At 43.1% G+C, this 25,054-nt stretch overlaps 1 protein-coding gene across 3 annotated transcripts in view; it reads left to right on the forward strand.

The window, feature by feature from the left end:
* The window catches only part of LOC109894486 (calcium permeable stress-gated cation channel 1), a 34,903-nt gene extending 13,042 nt beyond the window's left edge, over nt 1-21,861 (forward strand). For 2 of the 3 annotated variants that reach the window (XM_031828968.1, XM_020488008.2), the window contains exons 2-23: nt 2,104-2,364; nt 5,839-5,918; nt 9,122-9,209; nt 9,728-9,765; nt 11,469-11,611; nt 12,512-12,563; nt 12,681-12,789; nt 13,472-13,545; nt 13,632-13,712; nt 13,815-13,935; nt 14,137-14,270; nt 14,431-14,553; nt 15,322-15,475; nt 15,586-15,692; nt 16,205-16,291; nt 16,422-16,487; nt 16,606-16,768; nt 16,855-16,960; nt 17,434-17,601; nt 17,749-17,861; nt 18,156-18,245; nt 18,382-21,861. In XM_031828968.1, coding sequence (XP_031684828.1) covers nt 2,152-2,364; nt 5,839-5,918; nt 9,122-9,209; nt 9,728-9,765; nt 11,469-11,611; nt 12,512-12,563; nt 12,681-12,789; nt 13,472-13,545; nt 13,632-13,712; nt 13,815-13,935; nt 14,137-14,270; nt 14,431-14,553; nt 15,322-15,475; nt 15,586-15,692; nt 16,205-16,291; nt 16,422-16,487; nt 16,606-16,768; nt 16,855-16,960; nt 17,434-17,601; nt 17,749-17,861; nt 18,156-18,245; nt 18,382-18,582 — 2,511 coding nt within the window. In that variant the 5' untranslated portion in view covers nt 2,104-2,151 and the 3' untranslated portion in view covers nt 18,583-21,861. The remainder of the gene's footprint in view (nt 1-2,103; nt 2,365-5,838; nt 5,919-9,121; nt 9,210-9,727; nt 9,766-11,468; nt 11,612-12,511; nt 12,564-12,680; nt 12,790-13,471; nt 13,546-13,631; nt 13,713-13,814; nt 13,936-14,136; nt 14,271-14,430; nt 14,554-15,321; nt 15,476-15,585; nt 15,693-16,204; nt 16,292-16,421; nt 16,488-16,605; nt 16,769-16,854; nt 16,961-17,433; nt 17,602-17,748; nt 17,862-18,155; nt 18,246-18,381) is intronic. The other variant, XM_020488007.2, reaches the window with a different exon arrangement.
* Nucleotides 21,862-25,054: the final 3,193 nt, after the last annotated feature.

The raw sequence follows: 25,054 nt of genomic DNA on the forward strand, positions 1-25,054 counted from the left end.
CAGTGTTGTCCTCAGAGAAACCCAGATGCTCTGGGCAGCAGACAGATGCTGCACAATGATCTGATACAATCTCTTCACAGAGCTCTCTACATGAGTGCGCCCAGTGTGAAGTATATGCCTAGTGGTTTTATAGCTTTTAATGTAATTTTCAAATCTCCATTCATGTAGCCATGTCTCAGTCTGATTTTTGCATCTGCTAGCAGTTCATCAGCTCGCCCACTGATGCTTGCAGGAAATATCTGCTTGTTGCTCCAGCTCTCCATCTGCACAGCGAGCGCCCCATGGTGTACTCTAACATCACATACTGTAAAGTGCCCTAGATTCACAGGAAGTGATGTCATTGACGCAGTCAAATCACACCAAAGTGCAGTCCATTAATGTTTTGAGGGTTTGGATGCCTAGTAGCGTTTTCTTGCTCTCTGCAGTTTTGGCTGCCTTTTTACTGCTGCAAATAACTGACTCAGTTATTTGAGGAACCTTAAAATTAAAGCATAACCTTGTTAAACATGTCTCCTACTCGTGTCTAAGTATTAGTTTGCAGTACAGCAAGGTTCAGATAGGGCTTAGATGATGATATTGACTTTACTGTGTCCATTTGTAGAGTGAAAAGTGTATACAAATACTGTAGAGCTAAGAGATGATCTTTGTATTGATTGGTCAGAGAGCTTGGGAGTGTACGTAGCTGCAGTTAGCTTGTTCAGACCCTGAACGAGGCCACCGCAGCGTGAGTGATGTGCTTATCTGTGTTCTCATCCATACCCAGGGAAATACACAGATACCGTCAATAAACTCTCTACCTCAGCAAGCTGCTCATGGATCAGTTGAGTACACAGTGAAAAGCCTCTAAGCTACGTAGTATCATAAATTACTTCATTTTTACAATACCAATTTAGTGTACATTACCTCATTTATTGTAAGCAGTGTTGTGGTGCATACTCATATTTTCCTGCTCCTGTGGTTCATCTCTTGCTCATGATTTGCGGTTCTTTAATAAGTCATTCTGCTGGGAATGAAGCTGTATCTGTAGGCTACCCCACTGAATTGTTCACAGCGGCCAGGCTGTGACCTGTCCACTTCCTGTCTGTCTGTGGGCCAGTGAAGATTGACGGCTGCTCGTTATCTCCACATGGCGCTCCAGTCCACTGCTGCTCTGCGTTCACACGGCTTTATAGAGACCATCCATGGCTTTTTAATAGACCTTCATGACTTCCTCATACTCAGCTCATGGTGAAAGCCACACGCTTGTGATACTAGGACTGGCATCACTCTGCCATGGCCTGTTGACAAGACCAGGGAATATCATTACTGCTTGATAACCACTCGGTGGGTGTTTCACCAGCCATAAATGTCATGACTGACTGTTGATGGGGTGAAAAATAGCGGAGGCACATGTTAAAACCTATCCTAGTTTAAGATCCAACTATAACCAGAATGTTTGCTTTACGGCTTAGTTTTCTCTGAGAGGAACAATAATATGCCTCGGTATGATTACAGCCTACGGTCTTTTGACACTTTGTCTGTTTTTATCACTGGGAAGATACTTCAGATGATGGCTGTGCTGTTTAGTAAGACATCCAGGCTATTGGATATGCACACTTACTGCAATATCCCCAAGGATAGAAAGGACTCTACAGAGGGTGTTGTGTTACAGTTTCAGGAGTCACTTCTTGTTTAATGTGTGGGGTGCTCTGGAATCAGATTAACAAATAGGCCTTTTGTATTTGGGTGAATGGGAAAACGACAAACTACTATGGTGACATGAAGGAAGCACATGCCAAACATTATCTCATTGGATTGATGGAAGCTATTAGTTTTCACCTGGTCCTTTGTGACCTCCAGATAAAATGTGTTGTGTGTGTAGGCACACAGACCAAGGTCAATGCCATGCCACTTGGGTCTGAAGGCATTGGAGGGATCCTCTTTGTGCATGTACAGACAGGCTGAGAGTGGCCCATAGGGAATCCACACTGTTGTCCTATTTTATTAGTCGTATGTACAGGATACACATGGTGTTCACCGTCCAACTAAATGCTTATTTGTTGTTTCCTTCTTTACAATTGCATACCTTTTCAATACTAATCACTTTACTGTTTCTCTCCTCAGTTGTGTTTGTATGACTTCAGCCCCTGAGACGTAGGCCGAGGCTCACTCATGGCGGACACTAAGCTGTTTGTGACGGGGGCGCCCCCTCTGGATGTGAGGGATATGGAGCTGGATGTGCTGGGCTTCCTGGACTCTCTGGGGGAGGACAACATCACTGCAGCAGAGAGGTGCTACCGCTCCCACTCCCGCAGCAGTGTCCTGCAAGGCCTGCCCTTTGGAGGGGTGCCCACGGTCCTCGCCATTAATGTTGTCATGTGGATGGTATGTTGCTGACACAGATGTGTATACACACACACACGGATACATGTATGTTCGCGCATGCACAGTACAGTGTTACGACAATCTCAACCTTTCATTTGATTTCTAATGCCATGATAGTAAACATTGTTTAGTATCACGTTTTAGTACACTTTCTTATCCTTCCCAGATAGAGGAAGTGGTATGATATGAAAAGAAAGAGGCTTAGCTTTTTATTGGCTATCTTGACAACTCCACTTACTCTACCTACAAAGCCTTCACATTCGTATGCACATGATGCATAGACTGTACTCATTCTCCTCCTCTCTCTAGCACAGTATGTCGCCATGCTCATACTGTTTCTAAATATGCAGAAGGATTACCCTCCCCACTCCGGGATAATAATAAATATAAAATGAGTGAATGGACACATCTGTTCCACTGTCAGTTCTTGTCAAACTAGATTTCCTCTGTTTACCAGCCCTGTTTAATTGACTCACTGTGATTGTTCCCTGGTTGTCAGGACAACACAGAAGGTTTATAGCAGTGTCTTAACGAAGGGTCCAAATGAAGTCAACTTGATTACCCCCATGTGACGGCATCATGCCTCTGCACCAATCAGAACTTCACACAGAATAATAATCTGTGGGGCATCAGCAGAACATGGACACCCACGCAGGGACAATAAATAGAAGACAGTAGAGAGAAACAGGGATATCATCTATGCAGAGAGCTTGCGAATTGCATTTGGCTATGAAAGTAAAAGCAGAATTTATTAATCTCATCGCCGCTTAATCCAATACCTTTTCAAACATTGTCCTCATTACCCATGCATGCTTTACACCATTAGGTAATGTATAGTTCAACCTCTTTAATGAGAGATTTTGCTTTTCTTTTAACAACATTATACTCCTCCTTACCCAGTACCCAATATCTCATCTAGCCAGCAGATGATTTACAGTGCATTCAGAAAGTATTCAGACCTCTTGACTTTTTCCACATTTTGTTACGATAAATAAAGCCTTATTCTAAAATGTATTAAATAGTTTTTTCCCCCTCTGTCAATCTACACACAATACCCCATAATGACAAAGCAAAAACAGGTTTTTAGAAATGTATCACAACCCAGAAAGGTTTCCTCCAGATGTGACACTTGGTATTCAGGCCAAAGTGTTCAATCTTGGTTTCATCAGACCATGTAATTTTTTTACTGGTTTTTGCTTTGTCATTATGGGGCATTGTGTGTAGATTGACAGAGGGGGAAAAAACTATTTAATATATTTTAGAAAAAAGCTGTGACCTACAGTGTAACAAAATGTGGATAAGGTCTGAATGCGCTATTCATTTTATAGATCTATTCCACAGGATATTGTGTAAAATGAGAGATGATCATGTTTTTTCCATACAGTGTATTATATTCTCTCTCTCTTTCATAATGATTCCCTGGTTCTCACTTCCTGTGTGTTTTGAGAGCAGGGGACAGGGTCTATTCACAGTTGTCTTGCTATTAACCAGTGGGCCTAGATGTTTTTGTTCCAGCCCCAAACCTTTATTTAAATGTTTTGTCTGATAAGAAAATATTTTACTGACACATTTTAATGACAAAAATAAACAATACAATGTGCTGCGCTTGTCAGTAGCAGGCACTGCAAGAAGCCTCTGTAGTGACGTAGCTACTGACTGGTTGGCTAGCTGAGACCGAAGAGACTAACGTTTTTCTAACTGAAGTATATATTCTGACAGTGACACAGGGCCCTCCTGTGGACTGAAGCAGTACTACAACATTTAACCCTGTTTTTAAAATTAGCAATGTTGAGGTGGTAGAACTGGCTAAAAGAAATGTATCATAGAGGTCTTATAACTCATTCCATTCTACAGGTAAACATGCATGGCTCATGTCTGTTATTTCCATATAGGCTATGTAACTATTTGTTTTATAAAAAATAAAAAGCTTATTAAATTGAAATGATTTAATTGAGCATTTATTTTTGTTCCCATTTTATTCACTTTTATTTACTTGTTCTAGTGTTGCATTGTCAAGTAAGCATTTCATTGCAGTGAGTATTTCATGTGTATATGAAAAATAAACAAACTTGAACTTTGATGGGGAGAGGAGAAAAGATGGCCATTTTAGTGTTTGTACAGAATATTGAAAGTACATAGGCCCTTTAAATTATGTGACCTCAAATGTTGTGTCATTTGAAAATCTCACACTAGCTGGTAGAACTGATGAGGTCTTAACTTATCCATTCTACAGGTACATTTTTAGGGGCTTATGTTTCTTTGTATTCATATAGCCTATATTGCTTCTTATCTGTCATATTCAGAGTTGTGTTATGCGCACACTTGAATTTGTCTTTACAGTTGAGATGCCCTGGTCATGTCAGTATACAGTAACTCTAAAGAGCAAATGGCCCTAAAAATCAACTTCTCCTTTAGAAAACAGCATGTGGCTTCAATATGAGTCAAGATAATTTTGGTCATGAAATCGGTCTCATCCAAAACGGAGTTTTGTGAGACTTGTGCTCATGACTGCATCACAACGTAAATTAAGGTTGGTTTTGTTTCAATCCTGTCCACAGCTGGCAGCACACAAGTAATCATCAAACTTAAAGGTGTGCAACATCAACATATTGTCTCATTTACATTGTAAGTTATTCACCATCTCTAACTAGCCCTGGAGATAGGCTATCCAAAGTCAGTCAGGTCGCACACCAGCTGGCTGACGCTATCAGGCGAAATTATTTGGCTAACCCTTCCCACCTGCGAACACACGAGACACCCATATCAAGCCACACCCCGAAACTTACTCGCGTTTGAGTCCAGTCGTGCGACCGCCAGCATTTCTTAATGACTCAAATCATCTAAAACGAGGCCATTTGCCCTTTCAAACTAGACACGACAGACAAGACCAGAGACTGCAACAGAAGAATAGGTGCTGGAGAAAATCCCCAAACCGCACAGAGACCTATATTTGAAGTTGTCGGGTAGTTTTTGGCAATGCACTAGATGTATGTGTTTCAGAGAACAGAGATCCACAATAGCAACTAATTGAGTACTTGCAGTGTCTGCTGTGGGAAGGTACAAGTTACCTGAAACATATCTAGTCTTTCAATGTTCTAATCTCTCAATATTCATCTCAAAGTGCACCAAATTCATGCATTTTGCTGTTGAAATTCCATACTGTCTTTGCGCTAAGCTCCAAATGTCTTCAAATCATAGAAACGCCCCTGCTATTGACTAAACTAGCCTGACTATACATGCTGACCCCTCCTTGGTAGTTTCCAAGACAACCAACCACATACAACTCTTAGGAAAATAGATTGTTATTGCTGCTGAATGTTATTTGTGCATTCCTCATATTTATTTCCATCTGAAAATCAATGATGTACATGCAAGTCAAAATTATATATTTTTTTATGTTTAAGACTTAAATGAGAGATGGGTGAGTGTTCTGAGGCGCTCCTTATGTCCTATAACTCATTCTTTATATTGCAGTTTCTGTTACTGATCTTCTCCTGTTTGAGGAAGGCTGCGTGGGACTATGGCCGTCTGGCTCTATTGATGGAGAATGACAGGTACAGTAAAGCCTTTGCTCTCATCCTCCATTCATACTCTGTATGTTATAGGTTTGGTAACACTCAAGATCTCCATACCAGACCTAATAATATACTGAATATATTGAAAGCATAATTCATGACCACTTGACAATGCTCCTTGATATTAGCTCCCCCTCCTGAGAAGGCATGGTACTGCTCAGGCAGTCTCATACTAATAATAGCCATATCTGCAAATCGTCATATCTAGGAGAACCAAAGTTCCAAAGGCTGGGCCTAATATAGTCTATAGGAGGTCATACAAGAAGTTCTGTAGTGATTCACATGTTGACAATGTAAAGAATATTTGCTGGTCTGTAGTGTGTAATGAGGAGCAACCAGGTATGAGGCAAAAGGTATGGCAATTAAATATGTCATCCCAACTGATTGGCAAACGTACTGCAAATTAAGAAATCATGTGACTAAACTAAAAATAAATAGAAAATATACTATGACACAAAGATGAATGATTGTAAAAAGCTTTGGAGCACCTTAAATGAAATTTTAGGACATTTTTGGCTCCATTCATTGAATCAGAGCTCATTCATCACAAAGCCCTGGCAAGATTAGCACATTTAGGGATGACATGCTAGCAACAAACGCTGACACTACACATCCAAGTATATCGGACCAAATTATGAAAGAATTGTACTTTTTAATTCCGCGAAGTTGGTGTGGAAGTGGTGAAAAAATTGTCTTTCAACAATTACAAGCCACCGGGGTCTGACAATCTGGATGGAAAATGACTGAGGATAATAGCAGATAATATTGCCACTCCTATTTGCCACATCTTCAATTTAAGCATATTCAAGTGTGTGTGCCCTCAGGCCTGGAGGGAAGCGAAAGTCATTCCGCTACCCAAGAATAGTTTTACCAAATACAATGCTATTTCATTGTAAACAAATTGTCAACAGAATTTCAGCATGTTTATAGGGAAGGACACTCAACAAGCACAGCACTTACACAAATTACTTAATGATTGGCTGAGAGAAATTGATGATTGTGGGGGCTGTCTTGTTAGACTTCAGTGCAGCTTTTGACATTATCGATCATCGTCTGCTGCTGGAAAAACATGTTATGGATTTACACCCCCTGCTATAATGTGGATAAAGAGTTACTTGTCTAACAACTCAGAGGGTGTTCTTCAATGGAAGCCTCTCAAATATAATCCAGTTAGAATCAGGAATTCCCCAGGGTAGCTGTTTAGGCCCCTTGCTGCTTTCTTTTTTTTGCTAACGACATGCCACTGACTTTGAGTAAAGCCAGAGTGTCTATATATGCGGATGACTCAACACTATACACGTCAGCTACTACAGCGACTGAAATGACTGGAACACTCAACAAAGAGCTGCTGTTCGTTTCAGAGTGGGTGGCAAGGAATAAGTTAGCTCTAAATATTTCTAAAACTAAAAGCATTGTATTTGGAACAAAACACTCACTAAACCTCAACTAAATATTGTAATAAATCATGTGGAAATTAAACAAGTTGAGATGACTAAACTGCTTGGAGTAACCCTATATTGTAAACTGTCATGGTCAAAACATATTGATGCAGGTGTAACTAAGAGGAGAAGTCTGTCTAATAAACCGATACTCTGCCTTAACAACACTATCAACAAGGCAGGTCCTACAGGCCATAGTTTTGTTGCACCTTGACTACTGTTCAGTTGTGTGGTCAGGTGCCACAAAATAGGACAGAAAAATTGCAATTGCCTCAGAACAGGGCAGCACGGCCCATGGATGTACACAGAGAGCTAATATTAATAATAAGCATGTTAATCTCTCCTGGCTGAAAATGGAGGAGAGACTGACTTTATCACTACTTTTATTTATGAGAGGTATTGACATGTTGAATGCACGAGCTGTCTGTCTAAACTACTGCCACACAGCTCGGACACCCATGCATACCCCACATGACATGCCTCAAGTCCAGAACAGACTACGGGAGGAACACAGTACTACATGGAACTCTATTCCACATCAGGTAACTGACGTAAGCAGTTCCCCTTATGGAACAGTGGGGACTGTGAAGCAACACAAACATTGGCACCGACACATGCACACGCACACACACACACGAAAACATGCGCGCTATACGTACACATGGATTTAGTACTGTAGATATGTGGTATTGGTGAAGTAGGGGCCTGAGTGTTGTGAAATCTATGAATGTATTGTAATGTTTTTAAAATAGTATAAACTGCCTTAATTTTGCTGGACCCCAGGAAGAGTAGCTGCTCCCGGGGATCCATAAGAAGTACAAAATACTTTGTTTTCCCTGGCTTTCTTGCTTTGAATGAGCTGTTACAGAATTGCATTGCTTTACTATAATGAGTTTTTAATCACTTTTTACACACATCACAATCTGTGAGTATCTATTTTTGTTCCAAGATCTCCAATGTTGATACCATAATATGGCAAAGACACACACACACACACACACACACACACACACACACAGTAGCTCTGTAGGAGAATTCTGATTTTTCTGACTTTTAGGACCTTTTTTTGCTTTCGAAGTGGTCTGAGGTCCAGTCAGTAGTCTGTGTGGGTCTGCAGATTGAGGCTCTGCAACAGCTTACTTCTGCCTGACCTGGAGCTACTCTCCAGTGAGGTTGATTAGTTCTGCCTGACCAGCAGCGGCTCTCTGCTACCCCCGAGTCAGCGACATCCGCTTAAAGTGTCTCGTTGTCAGCGACGTCGCCACGAGAGAAGCATCACCAAACTTAATCATCACAATGCTTCATTGGATTCCAGGAACCCTGTCTAGCTCCTTTATTTCCCCTCATATCATTGATATCTCAGCTGCGCTGGAGAACCCTCTGTTTCAGTTTGACTTGAGTTCTAAGAGGAGTACAGGGGCCTGCATGGTAAAGCTATTAGACCCAGCCAACACTATTAGCACTCATGCTGTCTGCAAGCTCTGTGCCCACCTGTCTGTGGGAAGGAAAGGATATTAACTTTCCACAGACACTCAACGCTGTCCATGTAACTGTCTAGAAATCATCCATCCAAGAATGTGTTTAATGGCTGTAGTCTCATTGCGCCGACTTGTTGCTCATGCAGTACAGTATCTTCCCTCATGGGATGGCAATCTACATGATAAGCTTCCTTCCCTCCTATTCTGTAGGAAGGAACACATTGTCCATCAATATGATAATCCTGGTATTTCTTCTGTTTCTCAGCCTCACGTCCTTGTTCTACGGAGAGCAGAGTGAGAAGGAGAAGTCCCCGTCAGAGTCCAGCCCTTCAGACTCCGAGACCAAGGACTTGGTGAGTCCAACTGTTATTATGGCTCCAACTCCAGACCGTAGGATCGGTCTAGGGGTATAGCTTATGAAGGGTGACCTTTTTTTGAGTGTGCATAAAAGTGGGGCACACCTTTTTCTGACACTTGACCAAAGCACTTGTCCTTAATTGAGTTGATAAAACGTCCAACTGCACAAACAAAATATGAAAAGGCGGACAGTTCAGACAATGACTTCATAGACACCTGCGTGACTGGTTAGGGTCACCACCACCATCGACGTGACACACCATGTTTATGATGGCGTAGGACTGACTCAGACATGAGGTCTTCTCCAAGAGTTTGACAGCAGTAAAGTCGTTTATGCCTCAGACTAGACCTATTAAAGCCCCATTATCCTCTCAGCTCGTAGACCTTAATGTTATGCAAATGACAGATGCGTGGCGAGCCAGGCGTGCTGTGCAATGCCTACCACATAGTCTGTCAGCGACTTGTATTTAATAAGCGATCCACTGAATGTTTTATGTCTTTGCTTCATCTCTAGGGCTTCTGCTCTTGGCTTACAACAATCTATCATATGAAGTAAGTGTAAAACTCTTGACCCTTTAACTCTCAACCCCATCCTCGCTTCTATCATGTTTTATTGTTCTTCTCTTCAATGTTGTCATCCCAAAACGCAAACTCGTGTTATATCTCATTAAGCAGTGAAAACAAACGAGTGTGTGCTCATGGGATCATTTGTGCCATGATTTACCATAGAGTATTTGCACTTGCTCGAGTCTGACTCACTTTCACTCAACAAATTTAGGCCCGTAAAACAGTGACTTCCTCTGTGTCCATGGTTTCCAAAGTATTATGGTGGAGTTTGGGTGCATCTGGATGCTGTTTTTAGTCCTTGTGTTAGTAGCTGACTGTATACCTCACCCTGGGATCCCTGGAAAAGTGCTAACCCACCCTGATAGAGCTGTGTGGCCTGGCCTGGCCTGCCTCCCTGCCGTGGGACCAGCAGGCACCTCCTGTTTTTTCAGAGACAAGTGGGTTCTCAGACCCTCCGCTTGGGCTCCCCTTAGCCACCACAGGTTTGGCAGGAGTGGAGTGGCGTAGTTACACTGAGGCATGAGGAGCAGGCCCCACAATATCACTACCGTGGAGTACCTCTGAATCTGTCTTGGCACAGAAGACGATTCTACACTTCCCTCCACAATCCCACGGTGCTATCTAGAACCTAAAAGGGTTCTTCGGCTGTCCCTGTAGGATAACCTTTTGAAGAACCCTTTCGGGTCCCAGGTATAACCAAAAAGGGTTATGTTATGGGGACAACCGAATAACCTTTTTGGAACCCTTTTTTTCAAATAGTTTTTTCAATTTATTTTTAATTTCACCTTTATTTAACCAGGTAGGCCAGTTGAGAACAAGTTCTCATTTACAACTGTGACCTGGCCAAGATAAAGCAAAGCAGTGCGACACAAACAACAACACAGTTACACATGGAATAAACAAACGTACAGTCAATAACACAATAGAAAAAATCTATATACAGTGTGTGCAAATGGGGTAAGATTTGGGAGTTAAGGCAATAAATATGCCGTAGTGGCGAAGTAATTACAATTTAGAAATTAAACACTGGGGTGATAGATGTGCAAGAAGATATACTGGGGTGCAAAGGAGCGAAAAAAGAAAAAAAACAATATGGGGATGAGGTAGTTGGATGGGCTATTTACAGGTGAAATGATCTGTGAGCTGCTCTGACCTCTGATGCTTAAAGTTAGTGAGGGAGATATAAGTCTCCAGCTTCAGTCATTTTTGCAATTCGTTCCAGTCATTGGCAGCAGAGAACTGGAAGGAAAGACGGCTATAGGACGAATAGGCTTTGGGGGTGACCAGTGAAATATACCTGCTGGAGCGCGTGCTAGGGGGGGTGCTGCTATGGTAACCAGTGAGCTGAGATAAGGCGGTGCTTTACCTAGCAAGGACTTATAGATTACCTGCAGCCAGTGGGTTTGGCAACGAATATGAAGCGAGGGCCAGCCAACGAGCGCATCCAATTTGCTGAGTGTTGGAGGCTATTTTGTAAATGACATCGCCGAAGTCCAGGATCGTTAGGATAGTCAGTTTGACGGGGGTATGTTTGGCAGCAAGTACATGCTGTCCTCTGTAGTCCCCTTCTCAACAACACACTGCTTCTTTCTAACTCTGGGTTTAGTCTCTTTTAGGGTGAGTTTAAATCCCAGCCTGCTGATTCTGCCACCCTGGGAAGATCCTCTCTCTCTGTGTTGTCTCTCCAGGGATGATGAGATCAGGAGTAAATGTGGCATCGACGCTACGACCTACCTGTCCTTCCAGCGCCACATCATCCTGCTCATGACCGTGGTCTGCCTGCTGTCTTTGGCCATCATCCTGCCTGTCAACTTTTCCGGGAACCTCCTAGGTAATTTAGAGGGAGGCCTTGGCCCGTGTTGGGAGGCCCAGGGATATCCTAAACGGCAGGGGAGGTAGAGGGGCACCTCGCAAGGAGAGAACAGGCCACACATGCATATGCAAACACACAGATGCACGCGTACACACACACACACACACACACACAGACACACGTGGGTGGGCTTGCACTCACACACACACACACACACACACACACCACAGTTATAAACACAAACTGACAAAGTCTGTCCAGGGACATCCGAAACGTAGGCCACACAGTCAAATGCGCGCGCACAGACACACACCACAGATACAAACACAGACAGACATTGTCTGCAATTTGACTTACTGCTCAATTGAGTTACATTAGTGGTATTTAACTTAGGCCTTCCCCAAGCAAAGTATGAATATGAAAACTTTAATTTCCTCCCGACATACACTTTGGTGTCAGAAGTTGTTAGCTGTAATGGATAGTAGAGTAGATGACCGTTGGCAGTTAAATGTTGAGCAAGCTCCCATATAGAATGTAAAGCAAACATGTTTGAGGTCTGGGGGGGACCAGGGTTCTCCATAGCCACTTTATTACTTTTGGCTGTCATCTATATGGACCATTGTGTCACCCTGTCATTAAATTAACCAACACCCTTATATCGGTCACCATAGAAACAGTAAATAAATGGAGCCAAACTAAAATAGAGGGTGGAGACGTGACTAATCTCGCAATTTTGTCTTAAACTTTTCACTGAGTTTTTACTAAATTGGATGAGACAATCCTCTGTTTGATCCATTTGCCATCTTAACCATGTAAAGACGAGGGTATTCCTCTTAAAGTCTATTTCAAGTTTGAAGTCTCTTTCTTACAAAAGAAATGACTGTTACACAAATAACTGTCATGTTTTCTTTTCTGTAGGGGATAATCCTGAGAATTTTGGAAGAACGACTGTGGCTAATCTTCCTGCAAAGTAGGTCAAAGGGCTGGGTCTTCTCTTTTTGCCAACTTCAAGAAATGTTCATGAATATCTTGACCATCATGGTTATTCAATAGTCATGTGAAATGCCTTTTCTTTATCTTCTCTTAGGGACAGTTTCCTGTGGCTCCACAGTATCTTTGCTCTGCTCTACTTCATCATCACAGTGCTGTGTATGGCGCATCACTCCTCACGCCTGGAGTACAGAGAGGACGAGAAGGTGTGTGAGGGCTCCTCAAACCTGGCCAAATGCACTGGTGTAAAGTACTTAAGTAGTAATTTAAAGTATTTTTGGGGGGTATCTATACTTTACTATTTATATTTTTGACAACAATTCCTAAAGAAAATAATGTACTTTTTACTCCATATGTTTTCCCTGACACCTAAAAGGACTCATTACATTTTAAATGCTTAGCAGGACAGGAAAATGGTCCAATTCACTCACTTATCCAGAGAACATCCCTACGGCCTCTGATCTGGTGGACTCAATAAACGCATATGCTTCGTTTGTAAATGATGTCTTAGTGTTGGAGTCTGTAACTAAAAAAAATCAAAAAATGGTGCCATCTGGTTTGCTTAACATAAGGAATTTGATTTATACTTTTACTTCTGATACTTAAGTATATTTAAAACCACATACCTTTTTAGACTTTTACTCAAGTAGTATTTTACTGGGTGACGTTCACTTTTACTTGAGTCATTTTCTATTAAGGTATCTTTACTTTCACTTAAGTATGACAATTGGGTACTTTTTCCACCACTGGCCAAATGTGTAATGATTACTAGGTAACATAGTCAGGTTACTGTCTCTGAAAACTGAAAGAGACACCTTTTGATGTGTGTAATGCATGGTTGCCATCTTACTTTTATTATTGGCAAACTTATTGTTGTTTTTTTGTCAGGTGGCCAGGACTCTCATGATCACCTGCATCCCCAGAGAGATCTCCGACCCAGGCCTCATCACAAAACACTTCCAGTAATCTTATGTTTACGTCTCACTTCTTTACGCACTCAGAATAATGCTGATAGTAATACACCTGGTCCCTCTTCCCTCCACTCTAGTGAGGCTTACCCCAGCTGTACTGTCACTGACGTCCGCTTCTGCTTCAATGTACACAAACTGATGATGCTGGACTCTGAGCGGTACAGTAACTATGACAATATAGAAAAGTTAGTCAGTAATCCAATACAATCACTGTTTTGTTGTTTTTTTCCTCTGTGCAGATTAGATTTGTTGTGTTTCAGACGGAAGGCGATGAAAGGAAGGCTGTATTTCGCCACTATGTCCCAGAAGGAGGGGAAGATCATGATGAAGATCCACCCCTGTGCTACCATATTCTGCTGTGATGTGTGCGGCTTTGAGCAGGTACTTTTGGAACAGAAACGTTTGTGAACCTTGGTCATAGTAATTATGGTGCATTGATTTCGTTTTGCCACTGGATGGCACTAAAAAACTACATTTGATTTGAGCGGCAATGTGCAGTTTCGTCTATGAATAGAAATTCAATAAGGGACATGACTAGACTTAATGAATAATACTGGTATGTTGCTTTTCAACTCTTTGCAGGTGGATGCAGAGCAGTACTACAGTGAGCTAGAGGAGAAACTGACTGATGAGTTTAATGCAGAGAAGCACCGCATCTCGCTCAAGAGGCTGGGCATCGCCTTCGTGACTTTTCGGGATGAGAGGATGACTGCTGTGTGAGTGAACTCTGACCTCTGACATGTTAACTCACTGTTCTGCAGTCTCCCGCAGTGCATGCATGGCACGCCAACATGTTACAGGGTTTGGTTGAATGTGCTCATGAGTGTGTGTCTGCCTGTTTTGTGTGACGACTTTGTGTTGTGTTTCTCCCTACAGTATTGTCAAGGACTACAGCCGGGTTGGTTGCCGTCGGAGACCCAAGCAGTCTAGCATCACCACGGTAGTTCAGTCTCACAGGTGGGGTGTAGGCTATGCCCCAGCTCCAAGCGACATCATCTGGTGAGTGAGGAGGCGATCTGAAAGCAGATCATGGCTTGAAATTCCCTCCCATTTGGTTATCGAACTGTACTTAGGCCGGAATTCAACCTGACGCATATTAACGAGCTGTGCCCTGCCACATGGCAGTGCCGTCTCTAGTCACTGCCATGTGGCCGTTCCACTCAACCATTTAACCATCTCAATTAGATGGATTTTAGAATTATATTTGTGTGGGTTATCTTAGATGGTGTGTTTTTTATTTTTTATTTAATGAAATTGTTTGTTGGTAGTTTAGTGTATTTGAGATCAGTTATAAAATGAATGGTTTAGATGAGAACCATCAGCCCCTCTGAGGTCACATAATGTGAGTGTTACATGTGTATGGTGGGATTAGCCGGTGAGGGATCCCCGCCACGCGGCGCTCGCTGTTTGTGCTTCATGCCTCATTGGCTGTGTGTATGGCAGTTTGTGTGGAGGGAGTAGTACTGCTTCCTGGTGCAGGTAGTCTAGACAATTTTGGGGCTCCCGGTCACGGCTGTGACACATTGCCTCTGCATGTCGCTCTGGGTAACCGACTGTTTCCCTTCTTTAAAAAGGAGTGTGTTGTGTCCAACCTGTTATCCACTCCAGAGTAGTCAGTGCGCTAGAGCATACTCCCTCGCACTTTAGGGGTTGCTTTTGTTGTATTCATACTTTGTGCGTTTACATAGTAGTACAGATTAGTGGCGATATGACGAAGGCTTTTGGATAGATGAGTATCTGACTTCTTGTTTACTTCTCTGTCTCTAGGGAGAACCTGTCGCTGTGTGGCTCCCGCTGGTGGCTGCGCTTTGTCCTGCTCAATATCCTCCTCTTCCTACTCCTCTTCTTCCTCACCACGCCCGCCATCATCGTCAACACCATGGACAAACTCAACGTCACCCGGCCTGTTGACAGCCTGAGGGTCAGAATTCATTTCAGAATTACAGTGTTTGTGGTGCTGTACCAAAGCAAATAAACTCCAGAATGAACTATGTTAAAATGAACTCATAATGTTTTGGTTTCTCCCCATAGAGCCCGATCATCACTCAGTTCTTCCCTACCCTCCTGCTCTGGGCGTTCTCTGTCCTGTTACCCTTCATAGTCTACTACTCTGCCTTCTTCGAGTCTCACTGGACCAGGTAGAGTACTGAACTGCTGCAGGCCCCAGCAGACACTGTCTGACACTCAACCTATGGCCTAGTTCTGTCCCTGAACACCTTCTTCAACAGTTCTCGCTCTCTCCTCTCTGCGTGCTCTGTCTGCCTGTGCTACTTCTCTAGTCAGGTTGTCATAGTGATCTCTGTAGAGATAATGATATGCACAATGGTCACTATGCACTGAGGAGCAGAATAGCTCTGCATCCGGAGGAGACAACCTCACACGGCACCTATGAGCACCGTCTCTTTACATAACCGCCCCCACCACCCACCCATGTGTTGTGAAGGCGTGGTGTGTGAACGACTTAATGCAAATCAAATGTTTACAGTTATTGGTGTGAAAAGCTCTGCTCGTGGTAATGAGCCCACTATGAAGTCCTTTACATTTGAAATAGTGTAAGGGAGTGCAAATCTAACATATACTGCATGTTCCAAACGTGTTTTGTAACTTTATGTCCTCTGTTGTAATGTGGTCTATGTTGTGGGGTCCTCAGATCCAGTGAGAACCAGATCACGATGCACAAGTGCTTTGTACTGTTGGTGTTCATGGTGATCATCCTGCCCTCGCTGGGTCTTTCCAGGTATGAATATAGAAACATACATGCTGACCTAACAGCTCATTTATATTTTCCTGCTATGATCGTTACAGAGATTACACTTGATCCAAGACCCTGTGCTTCTACTCTAATGTACCTGTGGTTCTTTCTCTAGTCTCGACCTGTTCTTCAGGTGGCTGTTTGATGTCAATTTCCTGGAAGACAAGAATATCAAATTTGAGTATGTTTAACTGTTCTGCCCTCTAATGCCATGATACCATATGCTTAGCGGGCATTGAAACAACTGCCATATACAGCGAACATTCACCTAGGCTTTGCTTCCTCTCCTCTGTGTGCAGGTGTGTGTTCCTGCCTGATAACGGAGCGTTCTTCGTGAACTACGTGATCACGTCCAGCCTGATTGGCACGGCCATGGAGCTGCTGCGTATCCCAGCTCTGATGGTGTATGCGCTGCGTCTCTGCTTGGCCAAGCCCGGGGCCGAGCGCATCCACGTCAAACGGGTGGGAGGAGCAGTATTTGACTGTATTATTTGTGTGAATTATTGATGTAACTTTTCTTTTCAAGTGTGTTTTGTCGGTCTCTCCAGAGCCAGGCCTATGAGTTCCAGTTTGGTCTGCAGTATGCCTGGACCATGTGCATCTATGCTGTTAGCATGACCTACAGTATCACCTGTCCCATCATCATGCCCTTTGGTGAGTGTGTTTGTGCGTGCCCCCTCCTCCGTGTGTGTCCGCTCGGTGTGGAGTGGAAGCCTCTCTCCTGCTACTGTAATGTTGGTCACCTCTGCTGCCAGCCTGGTGCAGACTGTGTGAAGTGAATGTGCTGTAGTCCCAGACACTCAGACACAGCGAGCTGGGAGCCAGACGCCCACTTTACTCCTGTCTCTGCCCAGAGCCGCAACAATCCTTTATTTACTACTACTCTCCAGGCCTTGACGCATGCCTTCCACATTGTATCAGTCCTGGGCTCAACTGCATGCTGTCTTTAACCTGTGATTCACTATGTAGCCCAGAGTTGGTCAGTTCCAACTAAATTCTGAAGTCAACTGACAGGAATGGGAGTTGAATTGACCACAACTATGCTTTAGACGGAAGTTAACAATATTATAATAGGTGATTGGCTGCATATGTCCTCATCAGTCAGCTCTGTAATGTCTGTCTCTCAGGGCTGCTCTACCTGATCCTGAAACACATGGTGGACCGCTACAACATCTATTATGCCTACGTGCCCACCAAGCTCAACCAGCGCATCCACACTGCAGCCATCAGCCAGGTCATCGTGGCGCCCATCCTCTGCATGTTCTGGCTCCTGTTCTTCTCCGTGCTCAGACTGGGTGCGTACTTCCTGTTACCGTAGTCTATCAAACGGACCAATACATGTGGGCTAGCCACTGTTAATCAGATATAGCTTAGTGGCAGCTAGAGTGGTCATATGGTGGTGAGGTCTTGATTGTGGTTCTTCTCTTTCCTTTGTGCTCCAGGTCCAGTGCATTCCATCACCCTCTTCACCTTTGTGTCCCTGCTCTCCTGCCTTGCCTTCTCCCTCCTTGGCCTATGCCTTAGGAAACAGCCTGACAAGTCATCAAGCTACCAGGTCAGCTACCGTATTAACAATTGGACATAGTGGAGTTTTTAATTTACATTTTATTTTACCTTTATTTAACTAGGCAAGTCAGTTAAGAACAAATTCTTATTTACAATGACGGCCAAACCTGGACGACGCTGGCCCAATTGTGATACAGCCAGGAATCGAACCAGGGTCTGTAGTGACGCCTCTAGGCTAGCAGAGCCTTAACAGTTTTTTACGATAGGCCTAAATCAATGACGTGGGTGGGTGTAGAGCACAGGCCCTCAAAGGCTAAATGACTTCTGTGCCAATGTGTTTCAGATGTCAGACCAGGTGTCTGCTGACCAGCCAGCAGAAGGGGCCTTCGCTAATGCAGAGAGAAGCTCCACCCCCTCCACCACCCCATCTAATGTACCTGCCTCCCTTCAATCACACCACTCTCTCAATTCCTCACAGAGTTGTACAATATTCTCATAACAAGAAGATCTGTATGGGTAATATCTCAGTTGTAGTCATTAGTAACTTGTCTCTGTGTCCCTCTCCTCAGCTGTTTCTGGCATCTGTGTTGCTGGAGCCGGAACTAGGCCTGACCCCGATGCCCTCCCCAGCTCACCAGAGCTACGGGACCATGGCCAGCTCCCAGGACCGAGAGGAGGAGGAGGAGGACCAGGTTGAAACCGTTGAGACAGAGCTCCAAGAGACCCCAGACCCTTACTACGCCATGGACAGCCCAGTGGGTAACCAGTGACCTACACCTGTGATATAAGGGAGCGAAAGATGCCACAATGCTGCATATTTACCTTTTAACCTCAGAATCACATCCAACTGCCTCAGCCCCTCTGACTGGACCCATGTTTGTGAGACCATTTGGATTGTGTCTTTGGAGGTTCTTTGGAACCCAAGGCTGAAATAATTTCTTCCTCAGCCCTGTGGCGGGGATGTGGAGAAAGGATGCAAGTGGCCTTCTCTCCCTCAGTGTACAGAAGTCAGTGACCACACCACAACATCTCTCAAAGCTGTCATCATAAATGAACCATACGGAGGATACTTCAAACAAAAGTGCTGTCATTTTCTGACTTACTGCTTCATAATTTTCTCCCTTTCTTCCCTCTATAAGTTGCATGGAATGAATTAACTAGCGAGGAAGGACACTGGGACAGGAGTAGGGGTGAATTTCACCAACTACCCTACGAGACAGAGTGGTCTTGGCTCTGGTGTGGTAGAGCTCCGTGAGGCAGAGGGTTGCGGGTTGTAATCAAGCCATCTGCAGTGAGAGAACAGGACAGACGGATGGAGGGCAGAGTGGATCTCGGAGCTCTAACACTCCCTATGGAGGAGAAGGCACAAGGAACCCAATGGGACCTGATGCTATTGTATTTTTTATTTTTGTCAAGGCTGTTATTTTTGCTATTCTGTAGTTGCCCGTTGTATGTGATATTATTGTGCTGAAGGGCGAGGGGCAGGCTGCTTATTGTTTAATAACAATGTATTTATGGTGCCATCCCTTTATTGTTTATAAATATGACTGTGAAAAAGGTGTCTTCTTGTTGGACAAGTCCAGGTAGTCAACCATTTCAAAACATGATCTCCAATTTACTTTGGTTTTATGTTTTGCATAAATGTCCCGCAGCAAAAAGTAGTCAAGAAAAAATACTAATAGTTCTCTATTGCATCGTGGTTTCAGTAGTCCAAACCAGTCCTCTCCACTGCATGTTGAGAATGTGGTTTAAGAGAAAGGACTTGTCTGTACATTGTTATACTCCATGTCCACCCTCAAACTAAACGGCTTTCTCTAATGCTGCATAAGACTCAGCTGACAGTCATCTTTGCTAGTGTTGTATTGCAAGTGTTTTGCTGCTCGAAGGAGAGGTTTCCTTGCCAGACTGAATGTAAACTGATTGTGGTTAGTAATCGTGCTCTCTTGCTGTGCCTTGAAGAAAATCGCTCTTTCGTCTAGCAATCCAGCATGGCCTGAAATATGCTGCATGGACTGAACTAAAAACCAGTGAAAAGATGTAGACAGACTTAAATTAACAAACACACACAGAGTAGCGTATGGCCATAGTTCTATCAAATGCCACCCATAAGCAGCTATTATCTTACTCCCATCATTTGTGTGAGCAGCCATCCTCCTATGAATAGTTCCCTCAGCCAATAAACAAGCAGGGTTTAAATAAGTATTATGCAAAATACTTATTTTCGGTGTAATTTGAGTATTTCAAAATAATGTGGCCAAAGTCCGCTTCTATTTAAAGTATTTTCAAATAATTTCCTATAAATTGCTTTTTTATTTTAAACAATTAAAAATGACAAACTAAAATATCACCCATAGGACCAGGTTCAAATGCATGGTATTAAAATATTTGTATTTGAAAATACAATTGTCTGTATTTGACTATTTTCAAATACTTTACAAATGTATTTCCCAAAATACATTCTAATATTCAACTGCTTGTATTTTCATAACAACATCTAAATACCTACTTCAAAGTGCATTTGAAAGTAATTTAAACACCCAGATCTGACAAACAGTGTGCTCCACAGACCACTGGGCTAATGATATTGACTCATTATGTGCTGACTGGATCTTCTAGTCTTTTTTTTTTTTTCAATGAAATGATTTGGATTGTAGCTTAAGGTGCCTTGTTGTGGGTGTCACTCTCTGTCTGCAGTTTCTAACTGTTGTATTCTGTGATCATATAGCCAATCTCTTTGTAGATTCCTTTGAAACTTGTTTCTCTGGTGTCTTGGCCCTTCCTACAATGTTATGATAAGTTATTGTTAGTTATGTTTGTCATCATGCAGAAATGGTGGTTCCTGTTTTTTCCTGAACCCAAAGAAAGCTACAGAATATATATATATATATATATATATATAACTGTAAAATTGTTTGCCTAAGAAATGTCACCTAAAGATACAGGTCCAGGTACTTTTTAGTGCATCCCTGGGAAGGTTGCCATTTTATGGTCATTGAAGTATATTCTTGATATACCCTGATGTCTTTATTTGCTATAATTTATTATTATTATAAATAGTGTTTGTTAGAAGTGGTTTTGTCAAACGGACAGAATATTATAGGATAAATCTAGTGTGTCTTATAAAATCTAAGTTATTTGTTTAATTTCAGGGGAACTAGAATTGTTTTATGAACAAATGTCCAGCATAAAAACAAACTGATCATCCCAAAACGAGTCACTGTGTTATGTTCACGGTGTAGGCCTACGCTACCATCTGAGATGTTCATTGTGGAGAGCAACTCAGTAAAATCAGTTTGAACAGCACATCACAGAAACCATAAACAAAAAAGTGCCTAAGCTCACCAAATGTGTGCTCTGGATTTCAGCATGTCGTTTCACAGGCCATGACGTTCATATATAGGCGCTACTTGGTCAATCCGATGTCTGCATTGGCCGTGAAGCATTTACTGCGGTACGGCCTCTTCAGAAGTCAGGGCATTCATACTTCTTGCGCTTCGTGGAGCAGCGCAGAGCTGTTAAGGAAGTGAGCTTGTGTTTATACAGGACCTCCCGCCCTCACCTACCGTCAACCAATCATGTAAATGCGGAGCTATATGGAGCTCTCCAGTGCTACAAAAGTTGAGGCTACGGCGACGCAGTACAGAGCTCATTTTGGCCTCTGCATTCATCCGTAGGCTTCCTATTAAAACATGTTAATCAATTTATTTGTTATGGTGGTCATAACGGTTGAGTAAACATCAAAAAGAAAGCTTGGTTCTTTATGTTCCAATAACAATGAGTGGGGGAATGTACTTGTAAAACTCACTGAGATTTGATTCCAAATTAGCTCTGTTGTACCTCTTTGTCATTTGTGCTCATACATCAAATGCTCTTCACATGGGTGCCCTGGCTCTATTTTGGGGATACAGTGGTTTTCCACTTAGGCCAAGCTCTTATTTTTATCCTTTACAGGAAACTGGTGTGTCCTTACTGAAGTACTACTTATAGATTTCTCTGAATCATTTACTTTTGCAGGGAAATAAAGTAAAACAAACATTCTGTCATCTTGACATAAATGTGTGGCTTGTTTTTCTTTTTAACCTGAGGTTGAGGAACAGTGGGAGAGTGTGTAGCACTGACCTCCGACCGGACATGCCTGAGCTGTTCTGTGTCAAATGTCTTTGAAGTGCTGTGAGTGCAATTCAAGTTGAATCCATGGCCACTAGTGCCCCACATCTTGTGCTACAGGGAACAGGCTCCCTTTTCTCCTCTGTCTCCTGTGGTCTAGGGAAGGGACAGAGTCACAAGTTCAGCAGAAGGCACGGCGCTTCCTGTCAAGGAAAAATCCAAGGGGGACCTGCTGAGAGTTGACCAGGCTTTTATAGTGTTTTTTTATATGGTGTGGTTTCTCATGCTAGCCATGAGAAAATGTAGCCTACAATTGACAGCGACTCGTTGTCCAAGCACGTTTGGATATTCAGCAATGAGTGCTAGGTTCTCACACAGGCTCCAAGAGAGAAGGTTAATCTGCCATCATTGGTCAATTTGCCATCATTTAGAAACATTTTCATAAACTGGTATTGTTCTCAAACTATTGTCCTCAAATGTTCTGATTTGCAATGTATTGCATCAAAATTTTATATTTTACACTTCCTTTTCAAAATCCCCAATTTTGTCAAAAGGCATTTTAATGGTCAAGCCTGTTGGTGCTGTATCAAGGTTGTGTGGGGAATGAGTTTCTCTGCTGATCAGATTTGTTCACAATGACCATGAATTTGCCTGGCAGCACTATGTCCCATTGTTAATAGGAAAGACTGCACCCCGGTCAGAGCTGCAGAGACAGGGTTAATGCATGCAGGTGCTCACCTCCCGGATGACCAACTGTTTGGAGAAGTGCTTCTGCATACAAACTAGCCCTGGTACAAGCCTGTGTGCATACTGGAGACCTCATTGGTCCTATAAGCTTCATGTGGGGATTGTAGGTTGAATGGGGGCAACTCATTGAGTGAGGCTGCCTGTCGCCAGAGCATGGTAGAGAAGGAAAGCTGAGTCCAATACCACTGAATAACATCGCCCTTAGTGCTGTTTAGGACAAATGTGCATCAGCATCCCTAAAATCTACGCTTAGTGCGCTATCAATAATTCATTTACAGAGACTTTATTATGGGGAAGATAAAACCTATTATTCTGATAAGTTTTTGTGTGGGATAAGTCACTGCCATTTTGACCATTGAGAGAGAGATATAAAACGCCTGACATTTTCCCCTGTCACCACAGGCAACTGCTTGGAGCACGCTTCTTAGTGAAAGGTGAATTCCTTTGGGTGTGTTGTACAGAGCTTTTCCTCTGTCATCTCAGAAGCTCAGAATAGAATGCCTCTACCTCCTGCAGCCCACCATATTGTCATTTCCCCCACGGCTTATGCTGCCTCCTTATTTCCACATGCAAATTCCGCTTAATCAGTTGCTGCTGTTTTATATTTACATATCTTTAGTTAAAAATTATGTAAAGAAAACAAAGCACAGCTTATATTTTTCACCCCTGATTGCATAAGTTTACAGGAGACTTGTAGATGCAGGCTATAGTTGTGAGTGTACTCAGACAGATGATCAGTGTGTTCCAGGCCAGACAGGGCTTTTGAAGGCCAGACAGGGGGGGACAGTGTCTTGTTCTCAGATCTTGGAGGAGATCGATGTGAGATCCAGTGTGGAGCTGTGAAGGTCTTGGCAGGCAGCGTGTCACAGAAGGTGGAGCTCATTAGAGGAACGTTGTCCTCATGAAATGCCACTGTCTCCATCTCCCAGAAGAGGTGTCAAGACCTGTTATCTAATGCAGGAGAACAGTGCCATTAGAGGGTGGCTTCATCTGAGTGTTACCATGGCTTCATACTTCAATTAGAATATAACCTTTCTAATGTTTAGACTGCAAGTCAGTCAAGTGAGAGAGATACTGCCTTACTGGAACAATGTTCTGTATCCCTGCCTGTACTTTTTAGTGGAGCAGTCTGTACCAACAGAGAAAAACATAACAAGCACTCTATGCCAATTGAGACACCTCAAGTTAACTGGGAAGTCAGTTGTAAACTCTAAGCTTTCAACAGAAAATCATCACCTGTTTATGACATGTTAACAACACTGTAATAAAACTGTCATGAAACAGCAGACCAAAGTGCTTTTCCTCTGGTTGCTAAGGTAAGTGTTGCCGTGCAGCAGTGGTGAAGCCATCAGTGCTCAGCTGCCTCCAGGCTGGATGATCTTAGAGTGCTAACCTGATTAGCCCCAGTCTGCTAGCCCCCTCCATCTCTCTACAGCCCCCTTCTCCTCTGTATCATATATCTGCCGCCCGCCAGCCAGCACCACTTGAGGAGAGTGTCTGTCTTCCTTCCACTTTGGACCTTTGCTTAACAGTTTCCATGACAACATCCAATCCCCCTTCATTCCAAAACACATTGCTTGTCTGTTGTCTTTTCTGCCTGCTTTTCTCTATCAAAGTCTCGACTGATCCTCCAGCAGCTATCAGGTATGGTAATGTACAATGTCCTCAAGTGGCCTCATGGGACAACTGTTGATCACTCTGGAGTACAGATACTTACCTCAATTATTCTGTATCCACCCATCTCTTGTGTATACTTTACCTATGGCAAGTGGCCAAACCGTCTCTATATCCCTACATATGCCACTGGGTTGTACAGCTGCTGCTTCACAAGATCTTTATACCTATAGTGGAGGTGAATACGCCATAGCAATCCTCAGCACAACAGATCATCTCCATGTTATGTGATGAATGATGTGTTAAACTAAATGTTTTTCTCAGCTCAATCCCCCGAATTTACACCCCAGCCTAAGTGTTACTCCCTTTGAGTTACAGTAGGACAGGCAGTGACAAGCATCAATCAACCAAAATCTCAGACAGAGAAGATGGAGAGCGCTGCAGAGAGACAGATTTGGTTCATGTCAATTACTGCTTTATCACCAGAGCAGACAGCCAGCTCATGGATGTGACTTTTACAATGATGCAAGCAAATTGAATATGCGAATGCTTTGTGGGATAAATTAACCCAATGTGTTGAATGGAGTTCGGGCAATCTGATACAGTACATAACTTAGTCCCCATCTCTCTCTCATCTCTCCCATTCCCTCCCGCACGTGCACACACACACACACACACACACACACACACACAAAGCTTCGCTTAATACTTTCAAAAATGGTGTACGTCTGCATTTTTGAGGGCAAGAAAGCACATTAGCCATGTAGCGGCTAA

Source organism: Oncorhynchus kisutch, linkage group LG7 (genome assembly GCF_002021735.2).
Source record: "Oncorhynchus kisutch isolate 150728-3 linkage group LG7, Okis_V2, whole genome shotgun sequence".
In the NCBI taxonomy this organism is placed as follows: Eukaryota; Metazoa; Chordata; class Actinopteri; order Salmoniformes; family Salmonidae; genus Oncorhynchus; species Oncorhynchus kisutch.